The 17,481-nt window shown below is 49.0% G+C and overlaps 1 protein-coding gene across 6 annotated transcripts in view; it reads right to left on the bottom strand.

The window, feature by feature from the left end:
• Window positions 1–83: 83 nt before the first annotated feature.
• abca2 (ATP-binding cassette, sub-family A (ABC1), member 2) overlaps window positions 84–17,481 on the bottom strand; it is a 55,016-nt gene continuing 37,618 nt past the window's right edge. For all 6 annotated transcript variants that reach the window (XM_035639713.2, XM_047330920.1, XM_047330921.1 and 3 more), the window contains 24 exons: window positions 17,282–17,402; window positions 16,895–17,185; window positions 15,583–15,804; window positions 14,426–14,528; window positions 13,716–14,041; window positions 12,874–13,087; window positions 12,035–12,140; window positions 11,844–11,955; window positions 11,664–11,724; window positions 8,955–9,129; window positions 8,738–8,853; window positions 7,453–7,600; window positions 7,065–7,188; window positions 6,334–6,466; window positions 5,936–6,056; window positions 5,611–5,789; window positions 5,232–5,373; window positions 4,700–4,834; window positions 4,506–4,609; window positions 4,334–4,426; window positions 3,566–3,668; window positions 2,734–2,871; window positions 2,386–2,598; window positions 84–1,724 (listed from right to left, as the gene is read on the bottom strand). In XM_035639713.2, the coding sequence (XP_035495606.2) occupies window positions 1,689–1,724; window positions 2,386–2,598; window positions 2,734–2,871; window positions 3,566–3,668; window positions 4,334–4,426; window positions 4,506–4,609; window positions 4,700–4,834; window positions 5,232–5,373; window positions 5,611–5,789; window positions 5,936–6,056; window positions 6,334–6,466; window positions 7,065–7,188; window positions 7,453–7,600; window positions 8,738–8,853; window positions 8,955–9,129; window positions 11,664–11,724; window positions 11,844–11,955; window positions 12,035–12,140; window positions 12,874–13,087; window positions 13,716–14,041; window positions 14,426–14,528; window positions 15,583–15,804; window positions 16,895–17,185; window positions 17,282–17,402 (3,516 nt within the window). In that variant the 3' untranslated portion in view covers window positions 84–1,688. The remainder of the gene's footprint in view (window positions 1,725–2,385; window positions 2,599–2,733; window positions 2,872–3,565; window positions 3,669–4,333; window positions 4,427–4,505; window positions 4,610–4,699; window positions 4,835–5,231; window positions 5,374–5,610; window positions 5,790–5,935; window positions 6,057–6,333; window positions 6,467–7,064; window positions 7,189–7,452; window positions 7,601–8,737; window positions 8,854–8,954; window positions 9,130–11,663; window positions 11,725–11,843; window positions 11,956–12,034; window positions 12,141–12,873; window positions 13,088–13,715; window positions 14,042–14,425; window positions 14,529–15,582; window positions 15,805–16,894; window positions 17,186–17,281; window positions 17,403–17,481) is intronic.

The raw sequence follows: 17,481 nt of genomic DNA, 5'->3' as shown, positions 1-17,481 counted from the left end.
AAGTAAAAAAAAACTAACAACGGTCCGTGGAGAGTTGGAACTGTGACAGACGGCGGAATAAAACACAACCATGCGACGCAGAGCAGATTTCAGAAACGATACGTGTTTAATCATACATGAGCTTCAAGGCTAAGGTCAGAAGTTTTGTCCAAATGACAAACAAATAATACAGTCATACATCCATATTAAATATAGCAACAACAAAAAAAGAAACACGACATTTGAAACACGATTGCACCTAACTCCAGTGGCTGCTGGTGACGTGAGTTACCTCTTCATCGTTTGACTCCATGGTTCATTTCTGCCATTCACAATTCCGACGTCCCTCCGGTTTACATTCTCAGAGAGGAAAGAAATCACAAGTTAGTTTTTCTTGTTTTTAATGATTACCCCTTCAGTTAGGAACAACAACAAAAGAAGGAGCCATAATAATAGTCACAAAAACACAACTGCAGTTAGTTGTGAGAGGAATGAAACGGTAACTGTTTTGACAGGACATCTTACTACTCGGGTTATCACAAAACGGGGGAGAGAGACCAGGTCAAACTACATGCAGTGACCAACGCAACGTGAGAGACAGCCGTGTTTTTCCTCAATGTGGATATTTGGCACATTGGAGTCCGAGTCCCTTAAAAAAATCGGAGATCTTCAGCAAATCATAAAACACGAGCGCTGTCTTTCCTATCACAGTGATGGCAGTGCAGTCATCGTCGGGGAGCAGGAGCAGAGTTCACTTCACGTTCACACTGTCAGAGGATGCTGATGAGCTCCGATGGATGTGATACTATTATTACACTGTGTGTGGTTTATAGAGTCCACGACGATATGTTCAAAAAAGCACAAATGAGAGCGGTCGGTAGAAAGAGACCAAAGTGTTCCGCGTGAAAACGAGTCATGAACAATGACCTCGACATGTACATTCCCTCTGAAGTCCAAGAAAAGGACGGGGACACACACACACACACACACACACACACACACACACACACACACACACACACACACACACACACACACACACACACACACACACACACACACACACACACACACACACACACACACACACACACACACACACACACACACACACACACACACACACACACACACACACACACACACACACACACACACACACAATTCCCAAGGTGCGTTTCACTTAAATCCTCTGCTATTGCAAAATTAAATTGCACTTCCTCGCTCCGCGGCCGCTTCCGATATCCAAAATAAATCGTTCTTCTCGCCACAGAAAAATAGATACATTATCATCTGTATTACATTATCACAAGGGGGCGGCTTCATCACAGCATGCTCTCAAGACGGATCTAGTTTGGTACGGCAACAAGGGGCCCGCTCTGGTTAATACGATGTCCTTGGGCCAGGGAGCGTTTCCAACCAACCCCGTTCAGAACATCGCCAGTCTGGTGAGAGACAATGAAAAAATAATGGAAACATTCCAGGACAAAGTGTCCATCACCTCACGTGATGTGAACCAAACCACCTCAGCTCCTCCTGGGACTTTGAGGCTGAAAGAGTGAACTACTGGTCCCGCGGTCCGTCATGGTGCAGAGGGTGTTGGTCCCGCTCGGGGTTAAATCAGCAGCCGTTGTTCTCAGTGACACGGAGGCTCCGGCGTGTTCCTCTCTGCTACGCTGCTGCTCCCTCTGCTCGGCCAGCGGCTCATTTCAACAGAGAGTATCTGTGTTGAACGAGAGCTGCACCTGCACCACACACACACATTCTCTTTAACAATGGCCTAACCAACTAAGGTAATAATTCCCCCCCCGCCCCAAATCCATCAATTTCTTATATGATTATCACACGTGTTGTATCACCTGCAATTCTTTTGTGTTGATGAATTCTACTCTCAATTCTTTGGTCAAGTAAACTGATCTTAAAGCCCCAGTGTGTAATTTCTTTTAATTTTCTGGCGGTATCTGGTGGTGAAGTTGCAAACCGCAACCAACCGAGCGACCGACAGGGGACACTTTATGGCGGCGCACCGCTGGTTCCATTTCACGGTTTGCGTCAGCGTCTGACAATTCAACGATAACGCAACGTATTCTGGAGCGTTTAGTTCAACAACCGTATTCCACGCGACGTAGAAACATGGCGACTCACACAGATGTGGGGTCCACCTCATGGAACTGAATTTAACTCATTCAGAGTTGATTATACATATATGAACACATAGTTATGGCCAAATATTCAATTTCTGTGAATAACTTCTTCTAAATATCACACACTGTAGCGTTTAGTGTGAATTTAGTCAAGTACCCCTTTAACGTAAGGTTTATGGTACATTTGCGTCGGTAAACATTAAACGGCATTAAAGTGCAATCTACGTCATGACATGACACGTGGCGTGAATAATCCACTCACCCGTTCCTCCTCGAAGCTGATGAGTCCTTCGTCGTCGTCGCTCTCCAGCTCCTCCGGCGCCTCGCTGATCAGGGCGCTGAGCTCCGTGTTTGCCGGCCGCGGCTTGAGCAGGTTGAAGAAGTGCTGTAAGGGGGACTGTGCCTCACCACCGGGGGGCGACACCTCCTGCTGCTCCAGGTTGTCGCTCTGCTTCTTGGCAAAGTTGACGAATACCTGCGCAGGAGAACAAACAAGGGTGCTCCTCTTTCATTCCTCCCTTCCATAGTTCCTCGTTGTTGAAGGCCTGTGTGTGTGTGTGTGTGTGTGTGTGTGTGTGTGGCTGAGCCACCACGCCGCACGCTGACTCACATTGTCCAGAGTGGTCTGACTGACGGAGTAGTCCTCGATGCCCAGCACCTCCACCACCTGCTCCATCTTGCTGAACACCTGAGCCAGGGAGATCCACTCCGACTTCAGCTGGAACTGCACCTTGGTGTGGTGACGCTCCTGCAGACATGACCACAGACGGAGAGAATAATCTACCAAAAACAAGAGGCTGCACCCTCCGCCCCACCCTATCCAACCGCTCATGGTGGCGAGGTGGAGCGGCCGCCTGCGCGGCGCTCGGACAACAGCCTGGTCCTCAACACCGGCGAAACCAAGGAGCCGATAAATAGACTACAGGGAGGGCCGGAACGGACATCCAGCCCCTTGCTCGTCCACCCGGGGAACGTGCGGAGAGGGTCTCGGACTTCCGGTTCCTCGGCGTGCACGCAGAGGAGGCCCTCCCCTGGAGGCCCAGCAGAGACTTTACTTGCTGAGGGTCCTCAGGAGGAACCACCTCGCCCCCAAAACTGCTGGCGTCCTTCTACCGGGAGTATGCAATAAAAGGACGCGCAGTGCAATGAATGTCTTGTATGTGTGGTGTGTTGTGTACTTTCTTTTTAGAATCTTCTGTGTCTTTATTTTCACGGTGACCGGCTCTTTTACATTCATTTAACTGTTTTGCACTTTTTTTTATCCCGGATAGGACTGCATCCAACTTCGTTGTACATGCACAATGACAACCCGTTAAGCATGTAGCACGTGGGAACGCCGTCAGAAGGGGCCGCTGGGTGATCGCGCTTCTGAGCCTCGACGGAAAGCTGTAGAAACGGAAGGTCCTCGCCTCGACTGCACACTAAGAAGGGGCGTGATCTACCTTCAGCACGGCCTCGGGAAAGTTTCTGTTGAAGAATCGAACCACCTCCTTCACGCCGGAGCCGCTCTTGGTCCTCACTGTGATCATGTAACCGTCCCCGAACCTGCAACATCATCACAAAAAAAAACGGTCGTGTAATAGAAAATATAGTCCTCAGGCATAAATTGTGTAAACATTATCCTTTCCATTCAGTGTACAGACTCCTGTGCTGGATTCAAACTGTCCCTGATTTCACTGCAAATACTCCCAACAATAATCCATCTCACTTCATGATCATGACTCATTGTGTTGCTGAGCAGTATGTCACACTGACTTTGGCAAAGAATCTATTTCAGGAGCATTATTTTGTCTCTCTAGACTCTACAACCAGGTCAACCACCGTCCTCACTGATCCGATCACAAGTGTTCAGTGCTAAGTTGAGAAGAGCGACCTCTCGGACCACAAGGGGGGGAGGGAGGGGGCGGGGACACGCCTCCTCCGCTGACGTCCTCTGACCTGCTTCAGTTTCTTCAGTACCAGAAGTATTTTGACACTTATCAGTATTTCACTTTTTTTTTTTTTTGTGGACACAATTTTTTACTTTTCAAAATGACTACATTAATAGATCATATTCCATTGATTCACTCAGCCCCCCCCCGCTACTTAAATCTACAGACGAAACAGATGAAATGATTGTGACCAATGACAGACATGTGTCCGACGCTTTGATATTTTCATGATCATGTCTACAGACGACAAAACAAAAGGTGGGTCTCCGTCCCGCCGACCTGTTCTTGAGGTGTTGGATGCTGCCCAGGCATTTAAACCTGCCGTTCACCATGATGCCCAGTCTGGTGCACAGAGCCTCGCACTCCTCCATGCTGCAGAGGACAACCTCAGATTAACATTTGGTACAGTATGGTGAGACAGAAGTAAGACGTATCGCAGCAGAGGTCCCACCTGTGTGACGTCAGCACTACCGATCGTCCGGTCTTGATTATGTCCAGGATTAAATTCCAGAGGAACCTGCGGGCCTTCGGGTCCATCCCAGTGGTGGGCTCGTCCTGGGAAAGCCACGCGGCAATACAGTTTGGAAACTTTAGGAATGACACTTGCACTTTCACCTTGCTCTCATTGCAGTTCGAACCTCTTACCAGGAAGATGAGCGAGGGGTATCCAATCAGAGCGATGGCGGTGGAGAGCTTGCGCTTGTTTCCTCCACTGTACGTGCCGGCGGGCTTGTCCGCGTACTTGGACAGCTCCAACTTCTCCAGTGCCCACTGCACCACCTACAGGGGGGGTAGGGTCATGTCAGTCTGTGCTGGCGGTTCATCTGGTTAGGGTTCCCTAGCTCTGTCCTTTTTGGGTGTTAGATATTAAATATATGTTTTAGTAATTCATGGGTATAAATGAACTCAACGTGCGCAGGCAGTGGTCAAATTAAAGCTTCTCCAGCCCACCACAACCATCTTCCAAGTAGGTCGGTGTCAGGCGGAGGCCACACCTCAGTGTTGAGGTTAGGCTTTAAACTGTGATGATTAACGGCAGGCTAGGGAATGCATTATGTCACTTAGGGTACTCACAAGTATCGAAAGAGGAGTGTGTGTGTGTGTGTGTGTGTGTGTGTGTGTGTGTGTGTGTGTGTGTGTGTGTGTGTGTGTGCGCGCGCGCGAGCGAGAGGCCTACCCTCTCCTGGTCCTTCCAGGGAATGCCACGGAGGCGGGTGTAGAGCTCCAGATGTTCCCTGGCTGTCAGGTCGTCAAACAGGGCATCAAACTGTGGACAGTAGCCGATACTCTGCTGCACGTGTAACAGCTCCTTCAGGATACTGCGCGCGCGCGCACACGCACACACACACACACACACACACACACACACACACACACACACACACACACACACACACACACACACACACACACACACACACACACACACACACACACACACACACACACACACACACACACACACGTTAACAAGTCTTGACCGGTGTCCTTATCCGTGTGATGACGCCGTTCTCTTTCGGCCGACCGCTCGCTTCCGTCTGTGTCCCCTGTCTGACCTGTTTCCGTTGATGAAGGCCTCCCCTCCCGTGGTGCACTCGTCCCCCGTCAGCATCTTGAACGTGGTGGTCTTCCCGGCCCCGTTCACCCCCAGCAGTCCAAAGCACTCGCCGGGCCGGACGCCCAGACACAGCCGGTCCACTGCCAGGATACGACCCATCCTCCTGGATTTATACACCTGAGGGGCCGACGCAGAGAACACATGATGATGGGCGGTTAATAACTGAACACATAATCTAGGTTATTGATATTTGAGTAAAACCTACGGTTGTTTACAATCTGATATCATTTTTGTAAAATGTAAGTGAGCTGAGTGTTTCGCACCTTCGTCAGGTTCTCGATCTTGAGCTTGTCGTTGTCGGCGTCTCCCCGCAGCACTCGCCGCCGCTCGCAGGCCACGTCCACGTCGTCGTCGTCTATCGGCTGGCAGCTGACTGGCACCCGCCTGCACACACATTTCCACGTTTGATACGTTTCCCAAAAAATGCCTTTTAATAACAGAACAGATGAGCGTGGCTGGTTGCACCTTGGTTGGGAATTAGTGATGGGACATTTCTGACAGACTGTATCAGCCGAGTAACTAATATTACGGCATAAGTGTGATTTTTTTCTCTATTTCAGAGTCGTTTATTAGTATCTGTTTGCCACTTCTGGTAAATAGCAGCTCTACAGAGAAGGGCTCTTTAATTTCGGAGCATCTCACACACACACACATTACTCACGAGGATTTCCTGAGGAAGTTGTACTGGCAGAGGATGGTGATGAGGAAGCCGACAAAGCCTTCGATTGTCATGGCGACGAGGCCTCGGGTCACAATGTCCCACTCGAACGGCGACTTCATCTTGTCGAACTGGCCTGAAAGCACAAATTCCTACATCTTCTAACTGTGATCTCTGAAGATTATTTCAGGAAAAATATTTGTCTGCGTCACAAAGGAAAGGAATCAAGGAATCACAGGTCAAACTTAAAAGAGGCCGGGATAATGGAAAGTATATCTTCTCTCTGTTTATTGTAACAAGATCCAGGAAGCAACAAAGAAGGTATCCTACAAACAAAGTATTGATGTAGTATGAAGTACATGATGGGTCATATTCATACTCTTCTTCTTCTTCCGATTGAACCGTTTACGTTCCTGCATGGAGCGTCACGTCAAATATCGCTGCCGCAATGAATTGTGGGGCGTCTGTCTCTACTTCCCTTTCGCATGGGAAGCTATGTGTATCTTATGCCAAAGGAGATAGGAAAGGAACCACTGAAGCTCCTTTTCTATGCATTTAGAGAATCAGAACAGCTCTTATCATTGGCTGCCGATGAAACACTTCCGGGTCACGTCAAGATTTAGGAAACTTCCTAAGCCAATTTGACAATTCGACCGCACCCCTAGAATGACGCTGTTCACTTTGTCCCCATGTGGGGGCTGTGGGACGTCCCCCCCCCGAGGTGATTAATGTACCTATCTTGGCGTAGTATTCATTGATGTACTCGTTGTAGGCCATCTCCATCAGGCCGTGGCCAAGGTTGTAGTTGGGGAAGATGAGGAAACAGGACTTCAGGTAGCTGTTGACCCTTTTCAGGTCCTGGAGAAGAAAATGGTGAAGGGATGAACAGAGAGACACGCAAAGGCCGAGTCTGATGCTGCAGCAGCAGCAGCACAGAAATCGTTCACACACACACACGCAACTCTACGCACAGTGAGAACGATTTCTCTCGTCCTATAGTAACTCATGTTGTGGGAGTGGTGATGTGTCTGGATGACGTTCAACACGTCAGTGGGGTCGAACCTCAGGATGTGTGTGGCGCGCTGCAGGATGTGACGTCACAACCTCGCGAGTCAGACCCACCTTGTCGTGTTCAAAGAGCTGCAGGAGGAAGGTGGCAACCGTCGCCGTGATGCCTATGAAGAGGTTGATGACTATGAGGAACACGTAGGCGGTGCTGGGAACCTCGAACCAGAAGGATGCTGGGTACATGATGGGAGTGATGGACCACCTGGGAAGGAGACAACCAAAGTCACCGAGCACATCCAGAGCCTCGGGACACGAGAGAGGGAGAAAAAAGAACTGCAGAGCACTTGTTTTTTGGGGTCATGAAGATGCCGTAACTGAATTTACATTAAGCGGTGAAGGAGAAGTGTGAATCTGCATCCTGAACAGATCGTTTTGTATTCACAGCCGACCGCAGCCGGCACTGCTGCTGTTTTTCTAGGTCACATATGCAGAGAGTTCATTTTCCATCAAACGGAGGCGTATGGTCCTGCAGTGCAGCTTCTCTCACCACTTCCACCTTGGAAAAACATCAAGGACTACGCCTTAGACACGACATCCTTAATAACTTTCCCTTCGGTCACGATGTTGAGGATCTCTCCTTCCCATTAACTTCATAAGGGAATCAGCTACTTGGCCTTTTTTCCCCCTCAAAAGCATAAACAGTCAAAGAAATGTTCATGTACTTCGTTCATTGACACTGTACTGTATGTGGGCGCTGTGTGATTCCCTGTTGGGCAGTAACTAGTTACTCAGTAATATATTACTGTAACATTATTGCTTCTCCCAGTAACGAGTAGTGTAAGGGATCACAATTTCCGAAATAGTAATTATATTACAGGCACTGATCCAAGTAACGCTGCATTACTTTTGCCTTGCGAGACTGGGAATATGTATTTTGTCCTAGGTAGGCTTTCTTGTATGATGACGTGTACGCGCGTGCAGCTCAGACTAAGTGATGGATGGAGGATGACAGAGATCTGGGTATATCGTAGATAAGAGGTTCGAGAAGCTTCTGCTGATGACATACAATCATTGTCTCACTTCTGAACATTGGGACCTTGCTTAATATGCCAGGGCAGAAATACCCTTCAGCAAAAGTAGCCTACCTGAGGAACTTGCCAAACACGGCTCTGGAATGGGATTAACCTTTTTTAACATTGTTATAAGATCAAAAAGAAAGAATCTCTGTAGAAAGCTGCTCACGGTGAAGTCTGGGGATGGTTGAGAGCAACACAGACTGCCGCCCACAGTAATAGGCCTTAACCAGAGACCTCATCTCATGTGCATTATTGTCATATTCAAGTTTTGCTCAGCATTAATGCATCAAAATATAAGGCCTGATAAATAAGAAATGTCTCACCCGTAGAGTAGAAAGAGGGAGAGGACAGCAGGAAAGTTAGTCGGGGAGGTGTAGGCCGGCAGGTCGAACACAAAGAGAATGATAACGCAGCACGTGGCCGGTACCAGGTAGTTCAGCTGAGGAGAGACGAGGATAAAGAACAAGCTCAGACCCGGAGAGACCACAGCATTTACAGTGTGAGTGTTGGTATTCTTCCTTATACATGTGTTCTCCTCACCATGTCCCAGATGTAGTTGGCCAGCCAGTAGATGACAGGGTCGCAGCCACTGACGAACTGCAGGTGTTTGGCCTTTGTGGATTTTTCGGCGACCAGGAAAACCACAAAGCTGGCCGGCACGAAGGACATGGCCACTATGATGAAGATGGCGATCACCACATCCGTCCCCTGCAGCCTGGAGAGCCAGAGGAGAGGAGGGGAGACGAGAGGAGAGGAGCCGAGATGAGAGGAGAGGAGACGAGAAGAGATGAGAGGAGAGGAGAAGAGACAAGAGGAGAAGAGAGGAGACGAGATGATACGAGATGAGAAGAGATGAGAGGAGAGGAGAGGAGAGGAGATGAGAGGAGAGGAGACGATACGAGAGGAGATGAGAGGAGATGAGAAGAGATGAGAGGAGAGGAGACGAGATGATACGAGATGAGAAGAGATGAGAGGAGAGGAGATGAGAGGAGAGGAGACGATACGAGAGGAGATGAGAGGAGATGAGATGAGAGGAGATGAGAGGAGATGAGAAGAGATGAGAGGAGAGGAGAGGAGGGGAGACGATACGAGAGGAGATGAGAGGAGATGAGAAGAGATGAGAGGAGAGGAGAGGAGAGGAGAGGAGAGGAGACGATACGAGAGGAGACGATACGAGAGGAGATGAGAGGAGAGGAGAGGAGAGGAGAGGAGAGGAGACGATACGAGAGGAGACGAGACGAGAGGAGACGAGAAGAGAGGAGACGAGACGAGACGAGAGGAGACGAGAAGAGAGGAGACGAGAGGAGAGGAGAGGAGAGGAGAGGAGAGGAGAGGAGACGATACGAGAGGAGATGAGAGGAGAGGAGAGGAGATGAGAAGAGATGAGAGGAGAGGAGAGGAGAGGAGAGGAGAGGAGAGGAGACGATACGAGAGGAGATGAGAGGAGAGGAGAGGAGAGGAGAGGAGACGAGAGGAGACGAGAGGAGAGGAGAGGAGAGGAGACGATACGAGAGGAGACGAGACGAGAGGAGACGAGAAGAGAGGAGACGAGAAGAGAGGAGACGAGACGAGACGAGAGGAGACGAGAAGAGAGGAGATGAGAGGAGACGAGAGGAGACGAGAAGAGAGGAGATGAGAGGAGACGAGACGAGACGAGAAGAGAGGAGACGAGAAGAGAGGAGACGAGACGAGACGAGAGGAGACGAGAAGAGAGGAGACGAGAAGAGAGGAGACGAGACGAGACGAGAGGAGACGAGAAGAGAGGAGACGAGAAGAGAGGAGACGAGACGAGACGAGAGGAGACGAGAAGAGAGGAGATGAGAGGAGACGAGAGGAGACGAGAAGAGAGGAGATGAGAGGAGACGAGACGAGACGAGAAGAGAGGAGACGAGAAGAGAGGAGACGAGACGAGACGAGAGGAGACGAGAAGAGAGGAGACGAGACGAGACGAGAGGAGACGAGAAGAGAGGAGACGAGACGAGACGAGAGGAGACGAGAAGAGAGGAGACGAGACGAGACGAGAGGAGACGAGAAGAGAGGAGATGAGAGGAGACGAGACGAGACGAGACGAGAGGAGACGAGAGGAGAAGAGACGAGGCGAGACGAGAGGAGACGAGAGGAGACGAGAGGAGACGAGAAGAGACGAGAAGAGAAGAGAAGAGACGAGACGAGACGAGAGGAGATGAGAGGAGACGAGAGGAGAGGAGAGGAGACGATACGAGAGGAGACGAGAAGAGAAGAGAAGAGACGAGAGGAGATGAGAGGAGACGAGAGGAGAGGAGACGAGACGAGACGAGAGGAGACGAGACGATACGAGAGGAGATGAGAGGAGACGAGAGGAGAGGAGACGAGACGAGACGAGAGGAGACGAGAAGAGAGGAGATGAGAGGAGACGAGAAGAGACGAGGCGAGACGAGAGGAGACGAGAGGAGAGGAGAGGAGACGAGAAGAGAAGAGACGAGACGAGACGAGACGAGACGAGAGGAGACGAGAGGAGAGGAGAGGAGACGAGAAGAGATGAGAGGAGAGGAGAGGAGACGAGAGGAGAAGAGAGGAGATGAGAGGAGGGGAGACGAGACGAGAGGAGACGAGAGGAGAGGAGACGAGAGGAGAAGAGAGGAGATGAGAGGAGATGAGAGGAGGGGAGACGAGATGATACGACAGGAGAGGAGAGGAGACGAGATGAGAGGAGACGAGAAGAGAGGAGAGGAGATGAGAGGAGGGGAGTTAAGAGGAGAGGAGACAGGCGAGATGAGATGAGAGGAGAGGAGATACAGAGGAGGACAGGACATGGGATGAGAGGAGAAGACAGGAGAAAACTGGTCCAGTTACCTTGTAATTCTTCTTTTTTGGTGATATTACCAGATATCAGCCATGAACTGCAGCTTTTTAACATCATTAATATTAACAATAGCAATGTGGGTCAAATCTACCGGAATGAGCCTTGAAGTTGTTATTTAGTTCTTTATCATTTATCTAAACCTCTGTCAGGGTAGCAGGGGGTTGGCGGGACGCACCCTGGACAGGTCGCCAGCTCATCACAGGTCAACATATAGAGACGAGCAACCTTTCACACCTATGGTCAACTTAGAGTCTCCAGTGGACCTAACCCCCAATCTGCATGTTGGATGTTGCGAGAGACGGGCCCTGGAGGCCCCCCCCCCCCCGAACCAGGAACCTTCTTGCTGTGAGCTCTGACCTTCTTCTTCTTCTTATCATTTGTAATAAGCGTGCTGATGAGCGACTTACAGGTAGTCCAGAGACAGACTGGCACTGGTTCGATTCATCGGGTGGTTTGTCAACGTGATTCCTGCAGAACACACAGACGCACCACGACGAGCTCATTTGGTGCAGACGGCAAAATACAAACCCAAAACTGCACATATCATCATTATTATGTCACGTCTCATGTCGCCGCTGTGTCGTCACCATAGGCGGCAGGATTTCCCTTTGATGCCGGTAGGTTGGCGCGCAGGATGGCGTTGTTGAGGACGTTCAGGTACGTGGGCATGCTGTGGTAGCCCTTGTTGTTGTACAGAACCTGAACACAAGAGGTCGCCGTCAGACGGCGCTCTCCTGCTGCGACTGCAGGTCGGAGCAGGAGCGCGCCCGCGTCTTACCTGAGCCGATCTGCGGACCGCGATCTTGCGAACCATCGGAGGGATCTTCACGCCAAAGGATGCTGGGATGGATTTCTGGATGTTGCCCACTGTCAAACCGCCGTACCTAGTGAGCGGCGAACAAAACGGGATCAAAAATAAGTAGTTAATAGAAAACACATTTCGATGATGTGCTCTGGCATGTAATAGTTAAAGGAACAGTTAAACATTGTTTGTGTGTGTGTGTGTGTGTGTGTGTGTGTGTGTGTTGTGTTGGGCAACGTACAGACCTTCAACATTTAATTATGAACTGTAACAATATTTCTAGTCTATTATTTCATTCTCCTTTTTTAAACATCTTCTACTCTATTTTTTATTCTTTATTTCATTGTTATGTTTAGATTTCCATCCATCCATCCGTCATCTATAGCGCTTTCAGGGTTGGAGCCGATCCTTGCTGACACTGACACCGGTGTGTCGCGGGGCATGTTCAGAATTTCCTTTATCAAATATCTCCTGATCTAAATCAGACCTCTGCTGTGTCTACAGTCCTGGATAGTCACGTTCATTACTGCGTCGTGAACTCTTCAGTACAACATCAGTCAATTAATGAGTGTAATTAATACAATACTTGATTGACACTAATGAGCAACAATCCATTTGTTCTTCTAGGTAATAAAAACGTTTCACTTGGACAGGTTTTAGTTTAGCGGCTACTCTCGCTGGACGTGGCCGTCAAGATGGCTCCGGAGGCACAACACAGAAGATCACTGAGGTGAAGGACTCCAGAGTGACAGGTAGCGACGAGTACACGCTCAATGTTTCATTTCAAGTGTGCCGCCACACAGGTAGCGTCCTACCTGTGCAGGCGCAGTCGGTCGGACGTGAAGAGCAGATACTCGGAGACGTTCCGGCCGGTGACGTCCACCAGGATGTCGCCCGTCACCACCTTCATGAGGGGGGGCCGCCCTCCCACTCCGCTGGGGCAGGAGAAGCCTGTGCCCTGCATGGAGCAGGTGCAGCGGACCGGCTCGTGGATGGCCAGCGGCAGGGTGGGAGGAGACGTCACAGGCTCTGAAAAGAACATTTGAGAGGGAACGCACGGGGTGAATTGAAAACATTAACAGTGGCTCCGTTTCATTCAATGTCTCAGCTAGTTCAGGGGGCCCGCACGTAAATGTACCCTCCCCTAAATGGAATAATGCCATCATGAATGTTATTAAATACATCCGTGCTTTTCCTTCAATGACGTTTCAAAAAGTCAGTTGTGTTCTGAATAATGATAATGAATAATGAACTGTGTGTTTGTAGACTGGACAAAATACAAGCTCATAGGAAAGATAACATATATTTATCATTATTTATCATTATTGTTGTAACTTCAATTAATTGAACATGCACGGAATGCGAAAGTGAGCTATTAAAATTGTTCACGCTGCACCTACTTCTCAATACTCAGACTATTATTATCATTATTGTAATATCATTTTCATTATCATCCCAACATTCAATTCATTGATTGATTATTGCTTTATTATGGGTCTACTACTACCATTATCATTATCTTGTTTGTTGGGACATTATTACAAGTGTTCAGGCTGATGTTCATCATCTCGAACTCGATAAGATACATCTGAAACTGCACATCTTTAACTCGGTCGCACATGTTAAAGTGGTCACCGGCCTTACGGAGTCAACTCACCGTGGACTGTGGTCGGAGGCGCAACGGTGAAGTTCCACAGTCCGTCCTCGAAGCGAGGGTCCGGGTCATCCGAAGGTGCCGGCGAGGGAGGTGGGGGTACGAAGTTGGAGAGCGGGACGCCCTGTGTGAAGGAGTCCAGACACATGGAGTCAAAGTAGCGGGCGGCCAGAGTCTTGGAGTCGTTGGCGCTCGGGTTGAGGGTCTGGGCCAGCTGGTCCAGGGTGCTGTTGAAGGGGGTTTTGAGCACGCAGGTGGCCCCCGCGCCCGACGCCAGGCGGAGGGTGTCGACGATCTTCTGTGGACCCGCGTCTGGCAGCAGCTTGCTCCTGATGGGAGGACAAGGATTCCGCTCTGAGAAGTTGTCAGTAGAGTTTGGTCTACTTAGGGTGCCGTCGAATTGTCAACGACCCCGCAAGTATTTCATCGGCAGCCATGTATATGGGCCGTGTATATCTCCTTTCCTTTCACACAGGAAGGTCCAGTGTGCCCTACGCTAAAGGAGATGGGAAAGGAGGCATTGAAGCTCCTTTCCTGTGCCTTTAGAGAATCCGGACAGCTCTTATCACGGCTGCTGAGGAAAACCCTCCGGCGTAACGTCAAGAAAAATCGGTCTTATACCACACTCACATTGCCATGAGTTCATCTCGACGTGCCTCGCTGCCACAGTCCCAGAGCAGTATAATGAAATCAGTCAAAGGCCGCCTGCTCACCTGTACTGGGGTCTGTCCTCGTTGGCGTATGGGATGAAGTTGCCTCTGGGTTGAGTGTAGTTGTGATACTGAGATGGGGACAAGATCAGCGGCGGCGAATCTCCTGTAAAACGGCACAAAGGAAATGTTCGTCCCCCTTGTCAGTTCTGAAATGTTGAAGCGGGAACCCTGCGCCCCGGAACACCGTCGCCATTTGAACTGGACATTTATATTATTACAGTTGCGTCAATATTTTCACATGCGCAACGGATGAAGTGACTTCATATTGCATCTCGCTGTGTTGTCTTCCTTTTCAGATTCCACAACTTTCTGCAGTGACGACGTGTCAGCGTTGCGTCTTCAGCATTTTCTGCCATTTCTTCGACACGCGTTAACTTTTTGTTCTGCTTGTCAAAATTTGGAAAGTGAGAAAAGTAGTGACACTGGTCTGTAGTTACTGAAACTTTGTCTGTCACCATTTTTGGAAAATCTGAATAAGTGGAAGGAGGAACCACAGATAGAAGTTAGTGGTTTAATTATGTCAATGCCGTCACAATCAATTGATGCATTATTTTTTTTTAAATTTTGCCCTCCCTCTGTTTGATTTGATTTAGCGAGATTTGGTCCAATGTTAACAAAGAAAGAATTAAACTCCTTTACCACATCATTCATATTTCACATCATTTCTTTTTTATATTATCATCTTTGACAAAAATGTATTGAGATTTTCTGAACTGGGAATTGGGTTTTATAACACGGTTCAAGATCTTCCATGTTCCTTTCATGTCACCATTATTTTTCCCTTAATCCTTATATTATAATACATAATCTTTTTTTGCTCGTCTCATTGTTGCAATGTAAGATTTTCCTTCTTCCTGCTCCTTTTTCTTTCACGGAGTGTGCATAGATGAAGTATAGATGTATTGTTTGTCTTGTAAAATTGTTTTGGGTTACACTGAATTGAACAAAATAAAAATAAATAAATAAATCTGCTTTACCGCGTAGTTTAAGTTTTACACGAATCCGAAAATTCTTACAGTTAATCGCTTTTAATGATGAAGTACTTTTACTTTTGATACGACACCTTGCTGATAGTGCCTCTGTGATTTTACTAAGGAATGCAAATTGCTGGAAACTTCAAAGTGCGAAGATTCCTGACTAACTGAATAAAAGCTCACCTATCTCGGGCACGGATAAGGCCACGGTCATGGCCACGCAGACGAAGAACGCAGGCAGGAGGATCTGAGAGCACAGGCCCTTGGTGTTCCTCTTTGCACAGTGGAACCTCTTGACGATCAGGCCGTGGAACTGACCGAGCTTCAACCACCAGCCCTCCAACTTGGAGCTGCTCTGCCCCTCCTGGACCTCCGGCTCCGGGCACGGGGGGTTCTCCGCGTCTCCTGCAGAGGAAGCAAACGCCACATGTAAAAGAAGAAAAAAGAAGACATCGATGGACGTGAAAGAAAGGGTTGAAATCGGTGGAAAAGAAACCCGAGATATTAGGTTTTATGAATTCACATGTTCTTCTGCCTCGCGAGCAGCAGCTGATATTGTGACTAACTCCGCACCCACAGACTTTACTTTTCAAACTTTCAAACTGTCTTCAGACCCAGCCAACATCGACTCTAGTCACATGGCCTGAGGACACTCCGCAGAGAGAGAACACCAGCATCACTGCCAATACCCTGACAGTAATGAAGAAGCAATGCCACAATATTCGTGTCGATATAAAAGTCGCGATGCACATCGCACCTCTGTGGTGGACAGAAGATTGACTTTACATAACTTTACCTTGTTTTTAAATTTTTATCTAAAAAGAGTATAACACACTGCAACTTAAGAAAACGCGTACTGTGCCCGCGACCTGACGGCAAATAGACAAAACACAGGAAACATCAACCCTTTTTTATGGTCTAGTTTAACACAGTGATTCAGATTAGAGCCCGGACGATATATATCGGTTGGCCGATGTTATCGGCCGATATTATGAAATATGAGCCTTTCACAGACATATAAGTACCGATATTTTAAGAGCCCAATTGATATTATTGGCCAACTGACTTGAGCCTTTAAATGCCCATTTATGTTGTAATAAAATGTCAAATAAATGTTTGTTGTAAGTTTTATGTGTTTTGTTGTATTTGTATTTTCAATTTATAGTTATTTATGATTAAGTTCATGGTTAAACTAAAATATCGAGCCTCTTAGGAATCATTGACAGATCTTGTTCTTCCACACGGGTCGGGCTCTTATTCAGATATTTCCAGCCATGTAGCACAGGTCTGGGGATGCAAAAATTTAGTCTGGCCCCTGAGACTAAATGTTATAACATGTACGTCGTGACACGTCTCTTTCTCTTGCATTAGGCCCATTGTGAGCAGTAAAAGCAAAACCAAGGAAATATAAAAAGCGACGCATCGACCAACAGATCTCGGTCGCAGCGGCCGCCAATATCGCCGACTGGCGTCTGCCGCCGCGCTGCTGTCTCACCCCTGAGGCTGGCAGAGTCGGGCTCTTGGCCGCTGTCGAAGAGTGGACAGTAGTCTCCGTAGAAGTCGGCGTAGAGCCCCCCCTCGTCCCCCCTCACGGAGCCGATGGACGAGGAGGACTTCAGGGAGGACCGGCTCTGGGTCAGCCCGGAGCACCGCACCAGGTTGCTCAGCTCCACCTCCGGCTTCTCGCTCTCCGCCGAGGCCGCGGGCTCGCCCTGCGTCGCCGCCGGGCCTCCGGAGCCCACCGAGGATTTCCCGGCGGAGCTGCTCCCCGGGGAACCCTTCATGTCTGCCCAAGGACGGAGGAGGAGAAGGTTATCGTCTCGGGCCCGGGCCCGCAGCATGAACTGAACCTGAAAACGTCCCGGCACGGGAGAACTCTCACCAGCATCACTATTTTCCAGGGACTGGTCCTCCTCCGACACTTTGAGGAAGACCTCCTCCAGGGTGGTGTCCATCACCCCGAAACTGGTCAGGGCCAGACTGTCCAAGCTCTGCTCTAAAGCCTGGAGGCACACACGGCAGAGGAGAGAGACAAAAGGCCGGATGAGTGGATTCGTGACAGATTTGACCGCGCCTCCAGGT

This window comes from Scophthalmus maximus, chromosome 3 (genome assembly GCF_022379125.1).
Source record: "Scophthalmus maximus strain ysfricsl-2021 chromosome 3, ASM2237912v1, whole genome shotgun sequence".
In the NCBI taxonomy this organism is placed as follows: Eukaryota; Metazoa; Chordata; class Actinopteri; order Pleuronectiformes; family Scophthalmidae; genus Scophthalmus; species Scophthalmus maximus.
The sequence above is the reverse complement of the archived record's forward strand: the minus strand, read 5'-3'. Positions and strand labels throughout refer to the sequence as shown.